The following is an 18685-nucleotide window of genomic DNA, read 5'->3' on the forward strand; positions in this document are numbered from 1 at the left end:
GGCTACGCCTGTCCGCCTTTCCCCCCAGTCGCGCTGCTCTCGGGAGTTCTGGTATGAGTTCGCCGGGAGGAAGTCTTCTCCTCCTGGTGGCACCTCGATGGCGGGCGGAACCCTGGTTCACCCCCGCCCGGGGTTGTGGAGGCTGTGGCCCCTAAAGGGGCACAGTTCATAGCGGCTGTTCTCTCTACCGAGGTAGTAGAGGCCCTTCTCCACTCCAGAGCTCCCTCCACGAGGAGGTCGTACGCGTCACGGTGTGAGCACCATGACTTGGACCCAGTTAACTGCCCGGTCGGTTCAGTTCTGGTGTTTTTGCAGGTACAGTTTGCCGCAGGGTTAACCCCTTCAACCCTGAGGGTTTCCGTGTTCACTGGGTAGGTCCCATTAGTGACATGTTTCCTCCGCGGCGCCCGGAGGCTGTGGCCCGGGACGCGACTCAGGGTGCCTGTCTGGGTCTTGGCAGTTGCCTCGTCCTGCCTGGAGTTGCCCCCTGGCATGGCCAGGGTGTTACTTACACACTGGGTGCTCCCACACGATGTGTCGTGTTACAGGCATTCTGCCCTCCTCTGTTTATAGCCCCCGGCCAGGGGTTACGAGACCCGGCTGTGTCCAGTGCGAGCACTGGGTGCTTATCTCCACAGGACTAATCCTTGGAGGTGGTGGGTGCAGTTGTTTGGCTGCGAGTCCTGGTCCCCGCTCCGATCGCGGTCAGGGCTCGCTCCGCCGGAGTGTGGCGGCCTCTGCGGCCGGATCCACTGGAGTGTCACTCCGGGACGTCTGTGACGCTGCGGGTTGGTCCACCCCGCTGTCCTTTGTCTGGTTTTATGGCCTTGACCTCAGAGCCACCCCGGGCTCCTCTGTTCTGCGTGCTGGTGCCGAGGCCCTCACTCTTTCGGCAGGGTCTGTTCAGTGTGGCGTGATTGGACACAAGCTTCAGTTAGTTCAGAATGCGGCAGCAAGAGTTCTTACTAGGTCAAGAAAATACGATCATATAACCCCAATCTTATCGTCCCTACGTTGGCTTTCTATTAAGTTTCGAATAGACTACAAACTACTGCTACTCACTTATAAAGCACTAAATGGTTTGGCTCCCATGTATCTATCCAGTCTTTTAACACGCTACAATCCGTCACGCTCCCTGAGATCTCAAAACTCTGGGCTTCTAGTAGTTCCTAGAATAGCAAAGTCCACTAAAGGCGGTAGAGCATTTTCACATTTAGCTCCTAAACTCTGGAATAGTCTTCCTGACAGTGTTCGGGGTTCAGATACACTCTCCCAGTTTAGGTGTAGATTAAAAACATATCTTTTTAGCAAAGCCTACACATAACACACATCACATCACAACCTTGTGCTCCAGAATATATGATCACATGCACATTATCAACTTGTGCTGTTAATATCATGAACAGCAGCTACGCTAATTCCTCTCCACTGCTTCTCTTTCTCTCCCCATCCCGAGGCATCCTGAGGTTTGGCCAGCTCCAGTCACGTCCCACCTCGTGAAGATTATTGACCTATGGATGATCATGGAGAAGTAGATGCCGAGTGTTTAAAGGCCCTGGCATGGAGAAGCTGATGCTGGATCTATGATGATCACAAATTGTTTTGTATTGTTGAAAGATATATGATCAAACTCTTGATGTCACCCATATGAGGATGGGTTCCCCTTTGAGTCTGGTTCCTCTCAAGGTTTCTTCCTCATATCATCTAAGGGAGTTTTTCCTTGCCACTGTTGCCACGGCTTGCTCATCAGGGACAAACGCACACCATTGTAGCGTCTGGCACAGGTCATTTAGACTTCATGTCCACGGCATTCCTTTTAACCTATGACATCTACATCTCAATCAAAAGGTGAAACATTTATTGGGGGTGGTATATCCGTTAAGGGTCACACTCCCCCTCCGAAGACACTAAACATGGCCCAAATCCTAAACTCTTGTTTAGTTTACCGGGACCCATTAAACAATAAAGTCATAAAACTCATGAAACAATCCAAACTCGAAACTTGATCCAGCATGGCTGCTTGTGACAAACACACACAACCAGCTCCAGAACGTTTGGATTTTACCACAAGACAGATAACCCCCTTTTGCAGATATTCTGTTTGACCCTCACACACACACACACACACACACACACACACACACACACACACACACACACAATCACGCAGTCACACACACACACAGTCTCACATACACACACACACACACACACACACACACACACACACACACACCATCCCGAAAGCCAGATAACCCCCCTGGTCTCTCTGGTTGAATTCACAGCGACCCTCAGACAATAAAACAATTCACTCTCGGAACTCGGCCCCAGTACGTCTGTTTGTGACACACACATATGCAGACACACACACACACCAAAAGGGAGCATTCTTTTATTAATTAAATAATAAATAGAATGTCCCACTTCACATGATACAAACATACATCTTGTTTGTATTTTCTACTATAAATAAAGCAAGTGTTTAACTCTACATCAATAATATTTAAACCTTAAAATGTTTAGCAATATAACTCTGTGTTAAATGTTGTCTCTTCTCTTCTTAAGGCTTGATTGACTTAGAAGTATCTGTTCTTTACTTTCCTGACAAGGGTGCATTTTATTTATCAGAATACAACATTGTATTAACATCAGTTAATTACTGATCTCTGTAAGTTAATGTACCTCTGCCTTATACTGTCATTCCTTTTCATGTTTAGTTTTCAAATGACCGCAAAATTATCTGTTTCTTTATTTTTCAAACAATGGTGCATTTTATTTGATCATGAAATGTACCATACCATCTTAATTTACTTTGAATAAAACTTTAAAGTCCTCCAAAAGCAAGTATAGCCCGGAAACCATGCCCACAGATGCATGAACAAAGGAAGTTTTTCCCTCCAAAATTTCAGGCCATAGCATTGGCCATTCCCCCAAGGATGGGTGGGGTTCAGGACCTTTAAAACACCTTGAACCCAACTAATCATTGTCCAGTCAGCGTGCAGTCAGGTCCAGTCAGAGTTCAGTCAAGAGAGCAACTCGCTCACTCGGCTCGACCGGAAAGGCTCGGACCTCCGAGGCCCGAAGGCCCGGGGGCCCGATGGCCCGGAGAGTCGGACGCTTCGAACAGCTCAGCAGCGACTCTTCGGAACTAGATCTCAAATCTCTTTTGAGATCTTCCAGCAAGCTTTATCTTCAAAACACCAACTGCTCTGATCTTCAGGAGAAGCTGGGAGAACATCTGACTCCATCCTAACCGACTCGTCCAAGATTCTTTTGTCTACCGCATCCGGACTCTTGTGCAACAAGTCAATGCAAGTAACCGGTTTACCAACTAATTTAGATGCGTGTTAAGTTTGAACCCCTTAATATTAAGGCGAATTAAAATTTCCGTGACGATTCCTCAGTTAGGATGTGATTAATTTGAAGTAAGCGGCCTTTCCTTTCTTTATCTCCTTCTTCCTTTCCTTTCTCTTCCTCCTTCCCTAATTTCAACTTTCTTTTTATTTTATTTTAATTTTAATTTTCTTCATTTCTTTTTGTTTGTTTGTTTGTTTGTTTGTTTTAGTTAGTTTTATGTTGTGTTTGTCTCATTCATTGAACGCTGTATTTTTCATAAGTGATGGTCTCTGAGTGCGTTCCATAAATGCGAAGTTCCTGCAACATCAGGTCTGAACTACATGCTCTATTTAATTTAATTTAATTTAATTTACGGTATAAAGTAAAAGGGGGTTACGTCTTTCTTGGCCAGGGAGATACCTCTTTTATAGAATTAATATAAAATTATACTGTCTGTTTGCCGGACGAACAGACAAATAAGTGTAATGTTAATTCCATTACCGTCAATTCAACTTAATTTAAATATTTAGGAGTAACTATAACCCGTTATAATTACTTATAAATATTTACCTTTCTTTGCGAGCTAAATTCGCTACATATAATGGTGGAGAATGCGGGCAGACTGTGCTTCCAACTATATACTCAATTTATCTGTATTATGAGTTTGTCCCTCTTATCCCCCAGTCGCTACACCATTCACCTTCACTGTTGTTTTCTGTAAAGCTGCTTTGAGACAATGTCTGTTGTTAAAAGCGCTATACAAATAAACTTGACTTGACTTGACACTCGTTCCCATAGCGTTCCTGAAGGGGAACGTCTCTAGGTTACGACCGTAACCATAGTTCCCCGAGGGAACGAGACGCTGCGTCTCCGCGCCACACTCCCTGCATCCCTGCGGCGCTTACCTTCTCTCTTTGCAGAAGCTAATGTCGCTACCACCGCACAGCCATCTTGTAGCTTCCTGTTTTATGCGACGTCGCCTGTCTATGACGTCACGGCTTGCCTATTGGCTAGATTTCACATGTAGTTCAGAGCGTGGTCACGCAGGGGCGTTCCCATAGCGTTTCGACGCAGCGTCTCGTTCTCTCGGGGAACTATGGTTACGGTCGTAACCAAGAGACGTTCCTCCTTCTTCTTAAAATAAGTGTTCACCACTGCCTTTCCATCCTTTTTCCTTCCTTTTAAATCTACCACCATCTGCCCTTCCACATTCCTCTCCTTAAGGCCATACCTACCCATCACCTCCCCATCACCTTTGTTCCCTTCACTAACATGCCCATTAAAGTCTGCCCCAATCACCAATCGTTCTTTCCTAGGTACACCATCTACCACTTCATCTAATTCACTCCAGAATCTTTCCTTCCCCTCCATCTCACAGCCAACTTGTGGAGCATAGGCACTGATGACATTTATCATCATCCCTTCAACTTCCAGCTTCACGTTCATCACCCTATTAGAAACTCTCTTCACCTCCACTACACTCTTACTGTACTCTTCCTTCAGAATCACCCCTACACCATTTTTCTTTCCATCCACACCATAATAGAACAGTTTGAACCCACCTCCAATGTTCCTGGCCTTACTCCCTTTCCACTTGGTCTCCTGAACACACAACATATCTACCTTACTCCTCTCCATCATATCAGCTATCTCTCTCCCTTCACCCGTCATAGTACCAACATTTAAAGTACCAACCCGAACCTCCACTCTCCTACACGTCTTCTTTTTCTGCCGTCTCTGTAGATGTCTTCCTCCTCTCCATCTCCTCCTTCGGCCAACAGTAGCCCAATTTCCACCGGTACCCTGTCGGCTAACGATACCTGTGGCGGTCGTTGTTAACCCGGGCCTCGACCGATCCGGTATGAAATTCTCATTTGTGATCCGCATATTTGATTTGGCACATGTTTTATGCTGGATGCCCTTCCTAACGCAACCCTCCCCATTTACCCGGGCTTGGGACCGGCACTACAAGTGCACTGGCTTGTGCCTCCCTAATGGCTGGGTTTCTGGCCATACTATAGTCTCCCAATAATCCACAGGCTTCTCCAAATGCTCTTTCGCAAACTTTAACCGAGCCTTAACATGCTTTTTGTTCAGCAATGGAGTCTTGCATGGTGGTTCAGTGCATTGCTTATAGTTTTCTTTGAAACAACAATACCTGCTGATGAAGTTCTGCCCGAGTGGTTCTTGGCTCTTGGCGAACTCTCCTGATTATTCTTTGGTCTCCTCGGACAGGGATCTTACGTGAAGCACCTGATCGTGGCTGGTTTATGATGCTCTTTCCATTTCCAGATAATGCTATTGGTGTCTCATGGTCCTATATTCTGCATTCATTATATTTCTTTTTTTATTATTCTAGCATAACATTGTGTATCGGTTAATATTTTGCCTTGATTTATACAAAAATTTTTTAACTATCTCTAGGGAAAGGAGCACGGACTATAGAAGATCTTCGTGTGATAGTTTTACCCCTTGAAACAGTGTTTGTCTTTGCTTGGCTCACCTTGCAGATCTATGATGCCTGTGAGTACAGTCTGGAATATTACTTGGCTCTATACATATTTTATAAAAGCTACTTGCAGTGCCTTGATAATTTAACCAACTTGTATTAAAATGCATGGGGCAAAATTTGTACAGCCAGTTTGTTATTAACTGGTATTCCAATAAAACATGATAAACTGCTCTGAATTCCTACACATTCTGTTTAAAACTGTGCTTTTTTTTTTTAGGGATGAGATACAAAGACGGGTAAAACCATTTTTATATTGCTAATAATTGCTAATTTTGACCAGATTTCCAGCAGGTTCGGAATTCCGTATGACAAATCTTTCAAAAGTTTGTTCTTGTATTCAACAGAGCACTATATCTTTATGAATATATTAGAAGAACAGGACCAGAGGTATACATTTCTAAGGGCCTGCAATGCCTAAACCCCATATAACATTCTTAGATAATACTAATAATAATTAGTATTATTGTTATTATTATTATTATTGTTGTTGTTGTTATTATTATTACTTTTATTATTTTGTTTGTATGTTTATTCATAAAAATAAATATAAAATAAGTTAGTCCTACCATTCAGACTGCATTTACTGTAAATTCTTTGTTCATGTAGGAAGATATGATGGCTCTCCAAGAGTATAATCCAAACACTGACTGATTTGTGGTGATCTGTAAAATATAGACACCAGATTATAAAATCCCAGAAGTATCATCCCTTATGCTTTGTGAGACGATTGTGTTTCTTAGAAGAGGTACCTTTGAGTTTATACAGCACATGATCAACAGAGTCTGTAATTAAAATAAACAATTTTGTTACTTATATGTAACCGACATTAACATTCTGCCTTTAAAGATCTACACGTAAGTTCATAAAATCATTTAATTGCAGCTGTTTACAGTAACTTGCCCTGCGATCTATTTTAAATGGCTTTTGTTTAAAATGTTTATATCATCAGTGTGAGTTTTGTATTGGATTATTTTTTTTTTTCACTTTGTATCACACTGCCATATCACTCTGTAAAATAAATGCAATTTCATAGGAGTGTGCAGACATTTTATACACGTGTGTGAGAGAATGTTTGATATTTTGTGATTTTGATTCTATGTCTATTTGTATAATATCTATATACTGTTTTTCATACAAATAATCTTCCGACTCAAGTTGAGCATCAGTTTTGCAGACAAAAATATTTGTCAACAAGTTTCTAATTTTTGTTCTCATTAACAAACATTTTTTTTGTGTTTGTTTTTATGCTCCACAAGTTATATTTATTTTTAAAAACAAATTAAATATACATTTTTAAAAATATGATTAATTAGAAGATATATATATATCATGCATCCAGAAATCACAATGTATGATTTTTTAACTATTTATTTGTATGATGCAGCTGCAAATGAATATTTGAACACCTGAGAAAGTCAATGTTAATATTTGGTACAGTAACCTTTGTTTGCATCAAACGTTTCCTGTAGATTTTCACCAGGTTTGCACACACTGCAGGAGGGATTTTGGCCCACTCCCCCACACAGATCTTCTCTAGATCAGTCAGGTTTCTGGCCTGTCGCTGAGAAACACAGAGTTTGAGCTCCCTCCAAAGATTCTCTATTGGGTTTAGGTCTGGAGACTGGCTAGGCCATGCCAGAACCTTGATATGCTTCTTACAGAGCCACTCCTTGGTTATCCTGGCTGTGTGCTTCGGGTCAGTGTCATGTTGGAAGACCCAGCCTCGACCCATCTTCAATGCTCTAACTGAGGCAAAGAGGTTGTTCCCCAAAATCTCGCAATACATGGCCCCGGTCATCTTCTCCTTAATTCAGTGCAGTCGCCCTGTCCCATGTGCAGAAAAACACCCCCAAAGAGAGATGCTACCACCCCCATGCTTCACAGTAGGGATGGTGTTCTTGGGATGGTACTCATCATTCTTCTTCCTCCAAACACGTTTAGTGGAATTATGACCCAAAAATTCTATTTTGGTCTCATCTGAACACATGACTTTCTCCCATGACTCTTCTGGATCATCCAAATGGTCATTGGAAAACTTAAGTCGTGCCTGGACATGTGCTGGTTTAAACAGGGAACCTTCCCTGCCATGCATGATTTCAAACCATGACGTCTTAGTGTATTACCAACAGTAACCTTGGAAATGGTGGTCCCAGCTCTTTTCAGGTCATTGACCAGCTCCTCCTGTGTAGTTCTGGGCTGATTTCTTACCTTCCTTAGGATCATTGAGACCCCACGAGGTGAGATCTTGCATGGAGCCCCAGTCCGAGGGAGATTGACAGTCATGTTTAGCTTCTTCCATTTTCTAATGATTGCTCCAACAGTGGACCTTTTTCCACCAAGCTGCTTGGCAATTTCCCCGTAGCTCTTTCCAGCCTTGTGGAGGTGTACAATTTTGTCTCTAGTGTCTTTGGACAGCTCTTTGGTCTTGGCCATGTTAGTAGTTGGATTCTTACTGATTGTATGGGGTGGACAGGTGTCTTTATGCAAGCTAACAACCTCAAACAGGTACATCTAATTTAGGATAATAAATGTAGTGGAGGTGGACATTTAAAAGGCAGACTAACAGGTCTTTGAGGGTCAGAATTCTAGCTGATAGACAGGTGTTCAAATACCTATTTGCAGCTGTATCATACAAATAAATAGTTTAAAAATCATACATTGTGATTTCTGGATTTTTTATTTTAGATTATGTCTCTCACAGTGGACATGCACCTACGATGACAATTTCAGACCCTTCCATGATTTCTAAGTCGGAGAACTTGCAAAATAGCACTGTGTTCAAATACTTATTTTCCTCACTGTATATATATATATATATATATATATATATAAAAAAAATAAAATCCAGAAATCACAATGTATCATTTTTTAAAATATTTATTTGTATGATGCAGCTGCAAATGAATATTTGAACACCTGAGAAAGTCAATGTTAATATTTGGTACAGTAACCTTTGTTTGCATCAAACGTTTCCTGTAGATTTTCACCAGGTTTGCACACACTGCAGGAGGGATTTTGGCCCACTCCCCCACACAGATCTTCTCTAGATCAGTCAGGTTTCTGGCCTGTCGCTGAGAAACACAGAGTTTGAGCTCCCTCCAAAGATTCTCTATTGGGTTTAGGTCTGGAGACTGGCTAGGCCATGCCAGAACCTTGATATGCTTCTTACAGAGCCACTCCTTGGTTATCCTGGCTGTGTGCTTCGGGTCAGTGTCATGTTGGAAGACCCAGCCTCGACCCATCTTCAATGCTCTAACTGAGGCAAAGAGGTTGTTCCCCAAAATCTCGCAATACATGGCCCCGGTCATCTTCTCCTTAATTCAGTGCAGTCGCCCTGTCCCATGTGCAGAAAAACACCCCCAAAGAGAGATGCTACCACCCCCATGCTTCACAGTAGGGATGGTGTTCTTGGGATGGTACTCATCATTCTTCTTCCTCCAAACACGTTTAGTGGAATTATGACCCAAAAATTCTATTTTGGTCTCATCTGAACACATGACTTTCTCCCATGACTCTTCTGGATCATCCAAATGGTCATTGGAAAACTTAAGTCGTGCCTGGACATGTGCTGGTTTAAACAGGGAACCTTCCCTGCCATGCATGATTTCAAACCATGACGTCTTAGTGTATTACCAACAGTAACCTTGGAAATGGTGGTCCCAGCTCTTTTCAGGTCATTGACCAGCTCCTCCTGTGTAGTTCTGGGCTGATTTCTTACCTTCCTTAGGATCATTGAGACCCCACGAGGTGAGATCTTGCATGGAGCCCCAGTCCGAGGGAGATTGACAGTCATGTTTAGCTTCTTCCATTTTCTAATGATTGCTCCAACAGTGGACCTTTTTCCACCAAGCTGCTTGGCAATTTCCCCGTAGCTCTTTCCAGCCTTGTGGAGGTGTACAATTTTGTCTCTAGTGTCTTTGGACAGCTCTTTGGTCTTGGCCATGTTAGTAGTTGGATTCTTACTGATTGTATGGGGTGGACAGGTGTCTTTATGCAAGCTAACAACCTCAAACAGGTACATCTAATTTAGGATAATAAATGTAGTGGAGGTGGACATTTAAAAGGCAGACTAACAGGTCTTTGAGGGTCAGAATTCTAGCTGATAGACAGGTGTTCAAATACCTATTTGCAGCTGTATCATACAAATAAATAGTTTAAAAATCATACATTGTGATTTCTGGATTTTTTATTTTAGATTATGTCTCTCACAGTGGACATGCACCTACGATGACAATTTCAGACCCTTCCATGATTTCTAAGTCGGAGAACTTGCAAAATAGCACTGTGTTCAAATACTTATTTTCCTCACTGTATATATATATATATATATATATATATAAAAAAAATAAAATCCAGAAATCACAATGTATCATTTTTTAAAATATTTATTTGTATGATACAGCTGCAAATAAGTATTTGAACACCTGAGAAAGTCAATGTTAATATTTGGTACAGTAGCCTTTGTTTGCAATTACAGAGGTCAAACGTTTCCTGTAGTTTTTCACCAGGTTTGCACACACTGCAGGAGGGATTTTGACCCACTCCTCCACACAGATCTTCTCTAGATCAGTCAGGTTTCTGGCCTGTCGCTGAGAAACACAGAGTTTGAGCTCCCTCTAAAGATTCTCTATTGGGTTTAGGTCTGGAGACTGGCTAGGCCATGCCAGAACCTTGATATGCTTCTTACAGAGCCACTCCTTGGTTATCCTGGCTGTGTGCTTCGGGTCATTGTCATGTTGGAAGACCCAGCCTCAACCCATCTTCAATGCTCTAACTGAGGGAAGGAGGTTGTTTCCCAAAATTTCGCAATACATGGCCCCGGACATCCTCTCCTAAATACAGTGCAGTTGCCCTGTCCCATGTGCAGAAAAACACCCCCAAAGCATGATGCTACCACCCCCATGCTTCACAGTAGGGATGGTATTCTTCGAATGGTACTCATCATTCTTCTTCCTCCAAACACGTTTTGTGGAATTATGACCCAAAACTTCTAATTTGGTCTTATCTGACCACATGACTTTCTCCCATGACTCCTCTGGATCATCCAAATGGTCATTGACAAACTTAAGACGTGCCTGGACATGTGCTGGTTTAAGCAGGTGAACCTTCCATGCCATGCATGATTTTAAACCATGACGTCTTAGTGTATTACCAACAGTAACCTTGGAAATTGTGGTCCCAGCTCTTTTCAGGTCATTGACCAGCTCCTCCCATGTAGTTCTGGGCTGATTTCTCACCTTCCTTAGGATCATTGAGACCCCACGAGGTGAGATCTTGCATGGAGCTCCAGTCCGAGGGAGATTGACAGTCATGTTTAGCTTCTTCCATTTTCTAATTATTGCTCCAACAGTGGACCTTTTTCCACCAAGCTGCTTGGCAATTTCCCCGTAGCCCTTTCCAGCCTTGTGGAGGTGTACAATTTTGTCTCTAGTGTCTTTGGACAGCTCTTTGGTCTTGGCCATGTTAGTAGTTGGATTCTTACTGATTGTATGGGGTGGACAGGTGTCTTTATGCAGCTAATGACCTCAAACAGGTGCATCTAATTTAGGATAATAAAATGTGGTGGAGGTGGACATTTTAAAGGCAGACTAACAGGTCTTTGAGGGTCAGAATTCTAGCTGATAGACAGGTGTTCAAATACTTATTTGCAGCTGTATCATACAAATAAATAGTTTAAAAATCATATATTGTGATTTCTGGATTTTTTTTTTTTTTAGATTATGTCTCTCACAGTGGACATGCACCTATGATGACAATTTCAGACCTCTCTATGATTTCTAAGTGGGAGAACTTGCAAAATAGCAGGGTGTTTAAATACTTATTTTCCTCACTGTATATATATATATATATATATATATATATATATATATATATATATATATATATATATATATATATATATATATATACGTATATATATATATATATATATATATATATATATATATGTGTATATATATATATATATATATATATATATATATATATATATATATATATATATATATATATATATATGTATGTACTATAATATATATGTATGTATGTACTATAATATATATATATGTACTATAATATATATATATCCCAATTTCCACTGGTACCCTGTTGGTTGACGATAAATGTGGCGGTCATTGGAAACCCGGGCCTCGACCAATCCGGTATGAAATTCTGGTTCGTGATCCACATATTTGATTTGGCAAATTTTTATGCTGGTTGCCCTTCCTAACGCAACCCTCCCATTTATCCGGGCTTGGGACCCGCACTAAAAGTGCACTGGCTTGTGAAAACCTACTCGCTGGGTTTGAGTTAGTTTATTTAAATTAATTGGGAAAAAAAAAGTTGGTTTATTTAAATTAAAATAAATCATCATATTATCACTATAATTAAATAATCCAGACAGTGTTGTTTGTGTATGAGAGACCATACAATAGTGTCAATTGCTCGACTGTATACAGTATGCATCATTTCAGTTAATTTAATGAACTGTTCAAATTTAGTTCTTTATTGTCTCTTACTGAATACACAATAATTATTATGCTTATTTATAATGATTGTTGTTACATGTGGCAAAAATGTCAGATAATTGGGGGATGGGGCCTTGGGGCCACAAGGAGCCCAGAAACACTAGTGGTGTTGGTGGACACCAGTGATATGACCCAGCTGAGAGCTAAATGTTGTTAAATGATTATGAAACAAACCCCTGGACATACAATATTTAACCGCTTATTTTGACTTCAAGTGCAAGAAGGGCAACAGCTTTATTATGCAGTATATGCTGTGTTTGCCAAAAACCCAGCCATTAGGGGGGCACAAGCCAGTGCACTCTTAGTGCCGGTCCCAAGCCCGGGTAAATGGGGAGGGTTGCGTTAGGAAGGGCATCCAGCGTAAAACATGTGCCAAATCAAATATGTGGATCACAAATGAGAATTTCATACCGGATCGGTCGAGGCCCGGGTTAACAACGACCGCCACAGGTAACGTTAGCCGACAGGGTACCGGTGGAAATTGGGCTACTGTTGGCCGAAGGAGGAGAAGGAGAGGAGGAAGACGTCTACAGAGACGGCAGGAGAAGGAGCAGTGTAGGAGAGTAGAGGTTCGGGTTGGTACTTTAAATGTTGGTACTATGACGGGTAAAGGGAGAGAGGTAGCTGATATGATGGAAAGGAGAAAGGTATATATGCTGTGTGTTCAGGAGACCAAGTGGAAAGGGAGTAAGGCCAGGAACATTGGAGGTGGGTTTAAACTGTTTTATCATGGTGTGGATGGGAAGAGAAATGGTGTAGGGGTGATTCTGAAGGAAGAGTACAGTAAGAGTGCAGTGGAGGTGAAGAGAGTTTCTGATAGGGTGATGATCGTGAAGGTGGAAGTTGAGGGGATGATGATAATTGTCATCAGCGCCTATGCTCCACAAGTTGGCTGTAAGATGGAGGAGAAGGAAAGATTCTGGAGTGAATTAGATGAAGTGGTAGATGGTGTACCTAGGAAAGAACGATTGGTGATTGGGGCAGACTTTAATGGGCATGTAGGTGAAGGGAACAAAGGTGATGAGGAGGTGATGGGTGGTAGATTTTGCTAAAAGGATGGAAATGGCAGTGGTGAACACGTATTTTAAGAAGAAGGAGGATCATAGGGTGATGTATAAGAGTGGAGGAAGGTGCACACAGGTGGATTATGTTCTGTGTAGGAGATGAAACCTGAAGGAGATTGGAGACTGTAATGTGTTGGCGGGGCACAGTGTAGCTAGACAGCATCGGATGGTGGTCTGTAGGATGGTTTTGGAGGCGAAGAAGAAGAGGAGGAAAGTAAGGATTGAAAGAAGAATAAGATGGTGGAAACTGAAGAAGGAAGAGTGTAGTGTGAGGTTCAGGGAAGAGGTCAGACAGGGGCTTGGTGGTGGTGATGAGCTGCCGGATGATTGGGCAACTACTGCAGGAGTGATGAGGGAGGCAGCTAGAAAAGTACTTGGTGTGACATCTGGAAATAGAAAGCAAGACAAGGAGACATGGTGGTGGAATGAGGAAGTGCAGGAGAGCATTAGGGGAAAGAGGTTGGCAAAACAGAAGTGGGATCGACAGAGTGATGAGAAAAGTAGGCAGGAGTACAAGGAGATGCGGCAGCAGGTAAAAAGGGATGTGGCGAAAGCCAAGTAAAAAGGCATATGAGGAGCTGTATAAGAGGTTGGACACTGAGAAAGGAGAAAAGGATTTATACCGATTGGCCAGGCAGAGGGACCGAGCTGGGAAGGATGTACTGCAAGTTAGAGCAATAAAGGATGGAGAGGGAAATGTGTTGACTAGTGAGGAGAGTGTGTTGAGAAGATGGAGGGAGTATTTTGAGCAGCTGATGAATGAGGAAAATCAGAGAGAGAGAAGGTTGGAGGATGTGGAGTTGGTGAAGCAGGATGTAGATAGGATTAGTAAAGAGGAAGTAAGAGCAGCGATTAAGAGGATGAAGAATGGAAAGTCGGTTGGACCAGATGACATACCGGTAGAAGCGTTGAGATGTTTAGGAGAGATGGCAGTGGAGTTTTTAACCAGATTGTTTAACAGGATTCTGGAATGGGAAAGGATGCCTGAGGAATGGAGAAGAAGTGTGCTGGTACCGATCTTTAAGCATAAGGGAGATGTGCAGACCTGCAGTAACTACAGGGGAATTAAGTTGATCCGTCACACCATGAAGTTATGGGAAAGATTAGTGGAAGCCAGGCTGAGAGAAGAGGTGACCATCTGTGAGCAAAAGTATAGTTTCATGCCGAGGAAGAGCACCACAGATGCCTTATTTGCTTTGAGGATGTTGATGGAGAAGTATAGAGAAGGACAGAAGGAATTGCATTGTGTATTTGTGGATTTAGAGAAAGCGTACGACAGGGTGCCGAGAGAGGAGTTGTGGTATTGTATGAGGAAGTCAGGTGTGTCAGAGAAGTATGTGAGGGTGGAGTATATATGCTGTGTGTTCAGGAGACCAAGTGGAAAGGGAGTAAGGCCAGGAACATTGGAGGTGGGTTTAAACTGTTTTATCATGGTGTGGATGGGAAGAGAAATGGTGTAGGGGTGATTCTGAAGGAAGAGTACAGTAAGAGTGCAGTGGAGGTGAAGAGAGTTTCTGATAGGGTGATGATCGTGAAGGTGGAAGTTGAAGGGATGATGATAATTGTCATCAGCGCCTATGCTCCACAAGTTGGCTGTAAGATGGAGGAGAAGGAAAGATTCTGGAGTGAATTAGATGAAGTGGTAGATGGTGTACCTAGGAAAGAACGATTGGTGATTGGGGCAGACTTTAATGGGCATGTAGGTGAAGGGAACAAAGGTGATGAGGAGGTGATGGGTGGTAGATTTTGCTAAAAGGATGGAAATGGCAGTGGTGAACACGTATTTTAAGAAGAAGGAGGATCATAGGGTGATGTATAAGAGTGGAGGAAGGTGCACACAGGTGGATTATGTTCTGTGTAGGAGATGAAACCTGAAGGAGATTGGAGACTGTAATGTGTTGGCGGGGCACAGTGTAGCTAGACAGCATCGGATGGTGGTCTGTAGGATGGTTTTGGAGGCGAAGAAGAAGAGGAGGAAAGTAAGGATTGAAAGAAGAATAAGATGGTGGAAACTGAAGAAGGAAGAGTGTAGTGTGAGGTTCAGGGAAGAGGTCAGACAGGGGCTTGGTGGTGGTGATGAGCTGCCGGATGATTGGGCAACTACTGCAGGAGTGATGAGGGAGGCAGCTAGAAAAGTACTTGGTGTGACATCTGGAAATAGAAAGCAAGACAAGGAGACATGGTGGTGGAATGAGGAAGTGCAGGAGAGCATTAGGGGAAAGAGGTTGGCAAAACAGAAGTGGGATCGACAGAGTGATGAGAAAAGTAGGCAGGAGTACAAGGAGATGCGGCAGCAGGTAAAAAGGGATGTGGCGAAAGCCAAGGAAAAGGCATATGAGGAGCTGTATAAGAGGTTGGACACTGAGAAAGGAGAAAAGGATTTATACCGATTGGCCAGGCAGAGGGACCGAGCTGGGAAGGATGTACTGCAAGTTAGAGCAATAAAGGATGGAGAGGGAAATGTGTTGACTAGTGAGGAGAGTGTGTTGAGAAGATGGAGGGAGTATTTTGAGCAGCTGATGAATGAGGAAAATCAGAGAGAGAGAAGGTTGGAGGATGTGGAGTTGGTGAAGCAGGATGTAGATAGGATTAGTAAAGAGGAAGTAAGAGCAGCGATTAAGAGGATGAAGAATGGAAAGTCGGTTGGACCAGATGACATACCGGTAGAAGCGTTGAGATGTTTAGGAGAGATGGCAGTGGAGTTTTTAACCAGATTGTTTAACAGGATTCTGGAATGGGAAAGGATGCCTGAGGAATGGAGAAGAAGTGTGCTGGTACCGATCTTTAAGCATAAGGGAGATGTGCAGACCTGCAGTAACTACAGGGGAATTAAGTTGATCCGTCACACCATGAAGTTATGGGAAAGATTAGTGGAAGCCAGGCTGAGAGAAGAGGTGACCATCTGTGAGCAAAAGCATAGTTTCATGCCGAGGAAGAGCACCACAGATGCCTTATTTGCTTTGAGGATGTTGATGGAGAAGTATAGAGAAGGACAGAAGGAATTGCATTGTGTATTTGTGGATTTAGAGAAAGCGTACGACAGGGTGCCGAGAGAGGAGTTGTGGTATTGTATGAGGAAGTCAGGTGTGTCAGAGAAGTATGTGAGGGTGGTGCAGGACATGTATGAGGACAGTGTGACGGCAGTGAAGTGTGCAGTAGGTACGACAGACTGGTTCAGGGTAAAGGTTGGACTGCATCAAGGATCGGCCCTGAGCCCTTTCCTGTTTGCAGTGGTGATTGACAGGTTGATGGACGAGGTCAGACAGGAGTCTCCCTAGACTATGATGTTTGCAGATGATATTGTGATTTGTGGTGAGAGTAGAGAGCAGGTTGAGAAGAGCCTGGAGAGGTGGAGATATGCGCTGGAGAGAAGGGGAATGAAAGTCAGTAGGAGTAAGACAGAGTACATGTGTGTGAATGAGAGGGAGGGCAGTGGAGTGATACGGTTGCAGGGAGAAGAGGTGGAGAAGGTGGAGGAGTTCAGGTACCTTGGGTCAACAGTGCAAAGTAATGGAGAGTGTGTTAGAGAAGTAAAGAAAAGAGTGCAGGCAGGGTGGAGTGGGTGGAGAAGAGTGACAGGAGTGATTTGTGATAGTAGTGTATCTGCAAGAATAAAAGGGAAAGTTTATAGGACTGTGGTGAGACCTGCGATGTTGTATGGATTAGAGACAGTGGCATTAAATAAAAGACAGGAGGTGGAGCTGGAGGTAGCAGAGCTGAAGATGTTAAGGTTTTCGTTGGGAGTGACGCGGATGGACAAGATTAGAAATGAGTTTATTAGAGGGACAGCACATGTAGGATGTTTTGGTGACAAGGTAAGGGAGGCGAGATTGAGATGGTTTGGACATGTGCAGAGAAGGGAAATTAATTATATTGGTAGAAAAATGCTGAAGATGGAGCCACCAGGTAGGAGGAAAATAGGAAGGCCAAGGAGGAGGTTCATGGATGTGGTGAGGAAAGACATGCAGGTAGTTGGTGTGAAAGAGGCAGATGTAGAGGACAGGGTGGTATGGAGACGGATGATCCGCTGTGGCGACCCCTAATGGGAGCAGCCGAAAGAAGAAGAAGATGCTGTGTTTGCCAAAGGTGACTGAACTGCCAGCTTATAATTACTTGTCATTAAACCTGTGCAAGCATCTTGAGCTCAAATATTGATACTTGTATCTTTAAATAATTGTTGGACTGTTGCATCACTGTGTGACATTGATAATGTTGGTTAGCACCGGGGTTGGAAATGAACGGGGACTGGGGGAAAAAGTTTCATGATTTAGGGGTCATATAAAACAAATGAAGTGCTTTTTCAGTGGTATATATTTTTGAGTAGATCTGCTGATGTTGCATTAGATTTGGGCATTACTCTATAACCAATCACACACTTTTGGTGAGAAAAGAGTTGTTCAATGTGTGAGCTCACTGTCTGAATTTTCAATCTGCATTTGTGATTTCTTTCATTATCATAAATGACATTATAACAGGGTTTTTTTGTTTTGTTTTGTTTGTTTTTTTTGTTTTTTTTTGTTTTTTTTGGGGGGGGGGGGGGGTTGCTGTGAAAGTGCAAAACTTGCATTAGACACAAGTCATGAACCGTAGTGGGTTTTTTGGGGGGTCTTTTTGCGTGCTTTCTTGCAAATAAAATAAAGCTTTTATTTTATTATTATACTTTTGTTTTATCTGTAGCAGAATATGACTTGTTTTTTCTACCTAGATTATAACGACAATAAGTCTATTAAAATCACCACCTGTTTAAATGTAAATAGGTATATGAGGTATATACTTTTATATCAAATTTAGCTATGAATGTTAACATAATAGATACTGTAGATACACTGACAAGGCATTAATACCTCATGCAAGCCCACTTGCAAAATTGCAATTCAATTTGTAAAGGGGTTCCTTTAATTAAAAAAAAATATTAAATAGTCCTTCACTCCACCCCTGCTGTAAAAAAAAAAGAAAAAAAAAGAACTCTGTAAATGTATAAATAATATCCTTGTCCTGCTTTATCAAAACAGTGAAATATTCCCAGATTCCTCACATGAGAGTTATCAGGGAAGAGTTGATTTCTTTTTCTCTGAAATCTCTAAAGGAAACTTCTCACTACAGTTGAAGGATGTAAAGATGGAAGATAAAGGAGAATTCACATGTGAGGTCCACACTAGTGACATGTCAGCAAGGACCACTGTGGTACTGCATGGTGTAGGTAATGTACCTGGTCACTTATACATCTGTATGATCTTCCAAATTAA

At 42.4% G+C, this 18685-nt stretch overlaps 2 protein-coding genes across 3 annotated transcripts in view; both read left to right on the forward strand.

Moving 5' to 3' along the window:
• LOC310725463 (uncharacterized protein) overlaps window positions 1-18685 on the forward strand; it is a 58476-nt gene that overhangs the window by 33620 nt on the left and 6171 nt on the right. The window contains exon 1 of one of the 2 annotated variants that reach the window (XM_083540450.1): window positions 18399-18639. The exons of the other annotated variant lie outside the window; for it this stretch is intronic. Within the exon in view, the coding sequence (XP_083396576.1) occupies window positions 18558-18639 (82 nt within the window). The 5' untranslated portion in view covers window positions 18399-18557. Of the gene's footprint in view, window positions 1-18398; window positions 18640-18685 lie in introns of those variants that run through there. 2 annotated transcript variants of the gene reach the window in all.
• Window positions 1-18685, forward strand: part of LOC310725516 (junctional adhesion molecule-like) — a 52205-nt gene that overhangs the window by 14418 nt on the left and 19102 nt on the right. The window lies entirely within an intron of this gene.

The sequence above is a fragment of the Silurus aristotelis genome (genome assembly GCF_946808225.1).
Source record: "Silurus aristotelis genome assembly, chromosome: 4".
NCBI classification, from domain to species: domain Eukaryota; kingdom Metazoa; phylum Chordata; class Actinopteri; order Siluriformes; family Siluridae; genus Silurus; species Silurus aristotelis.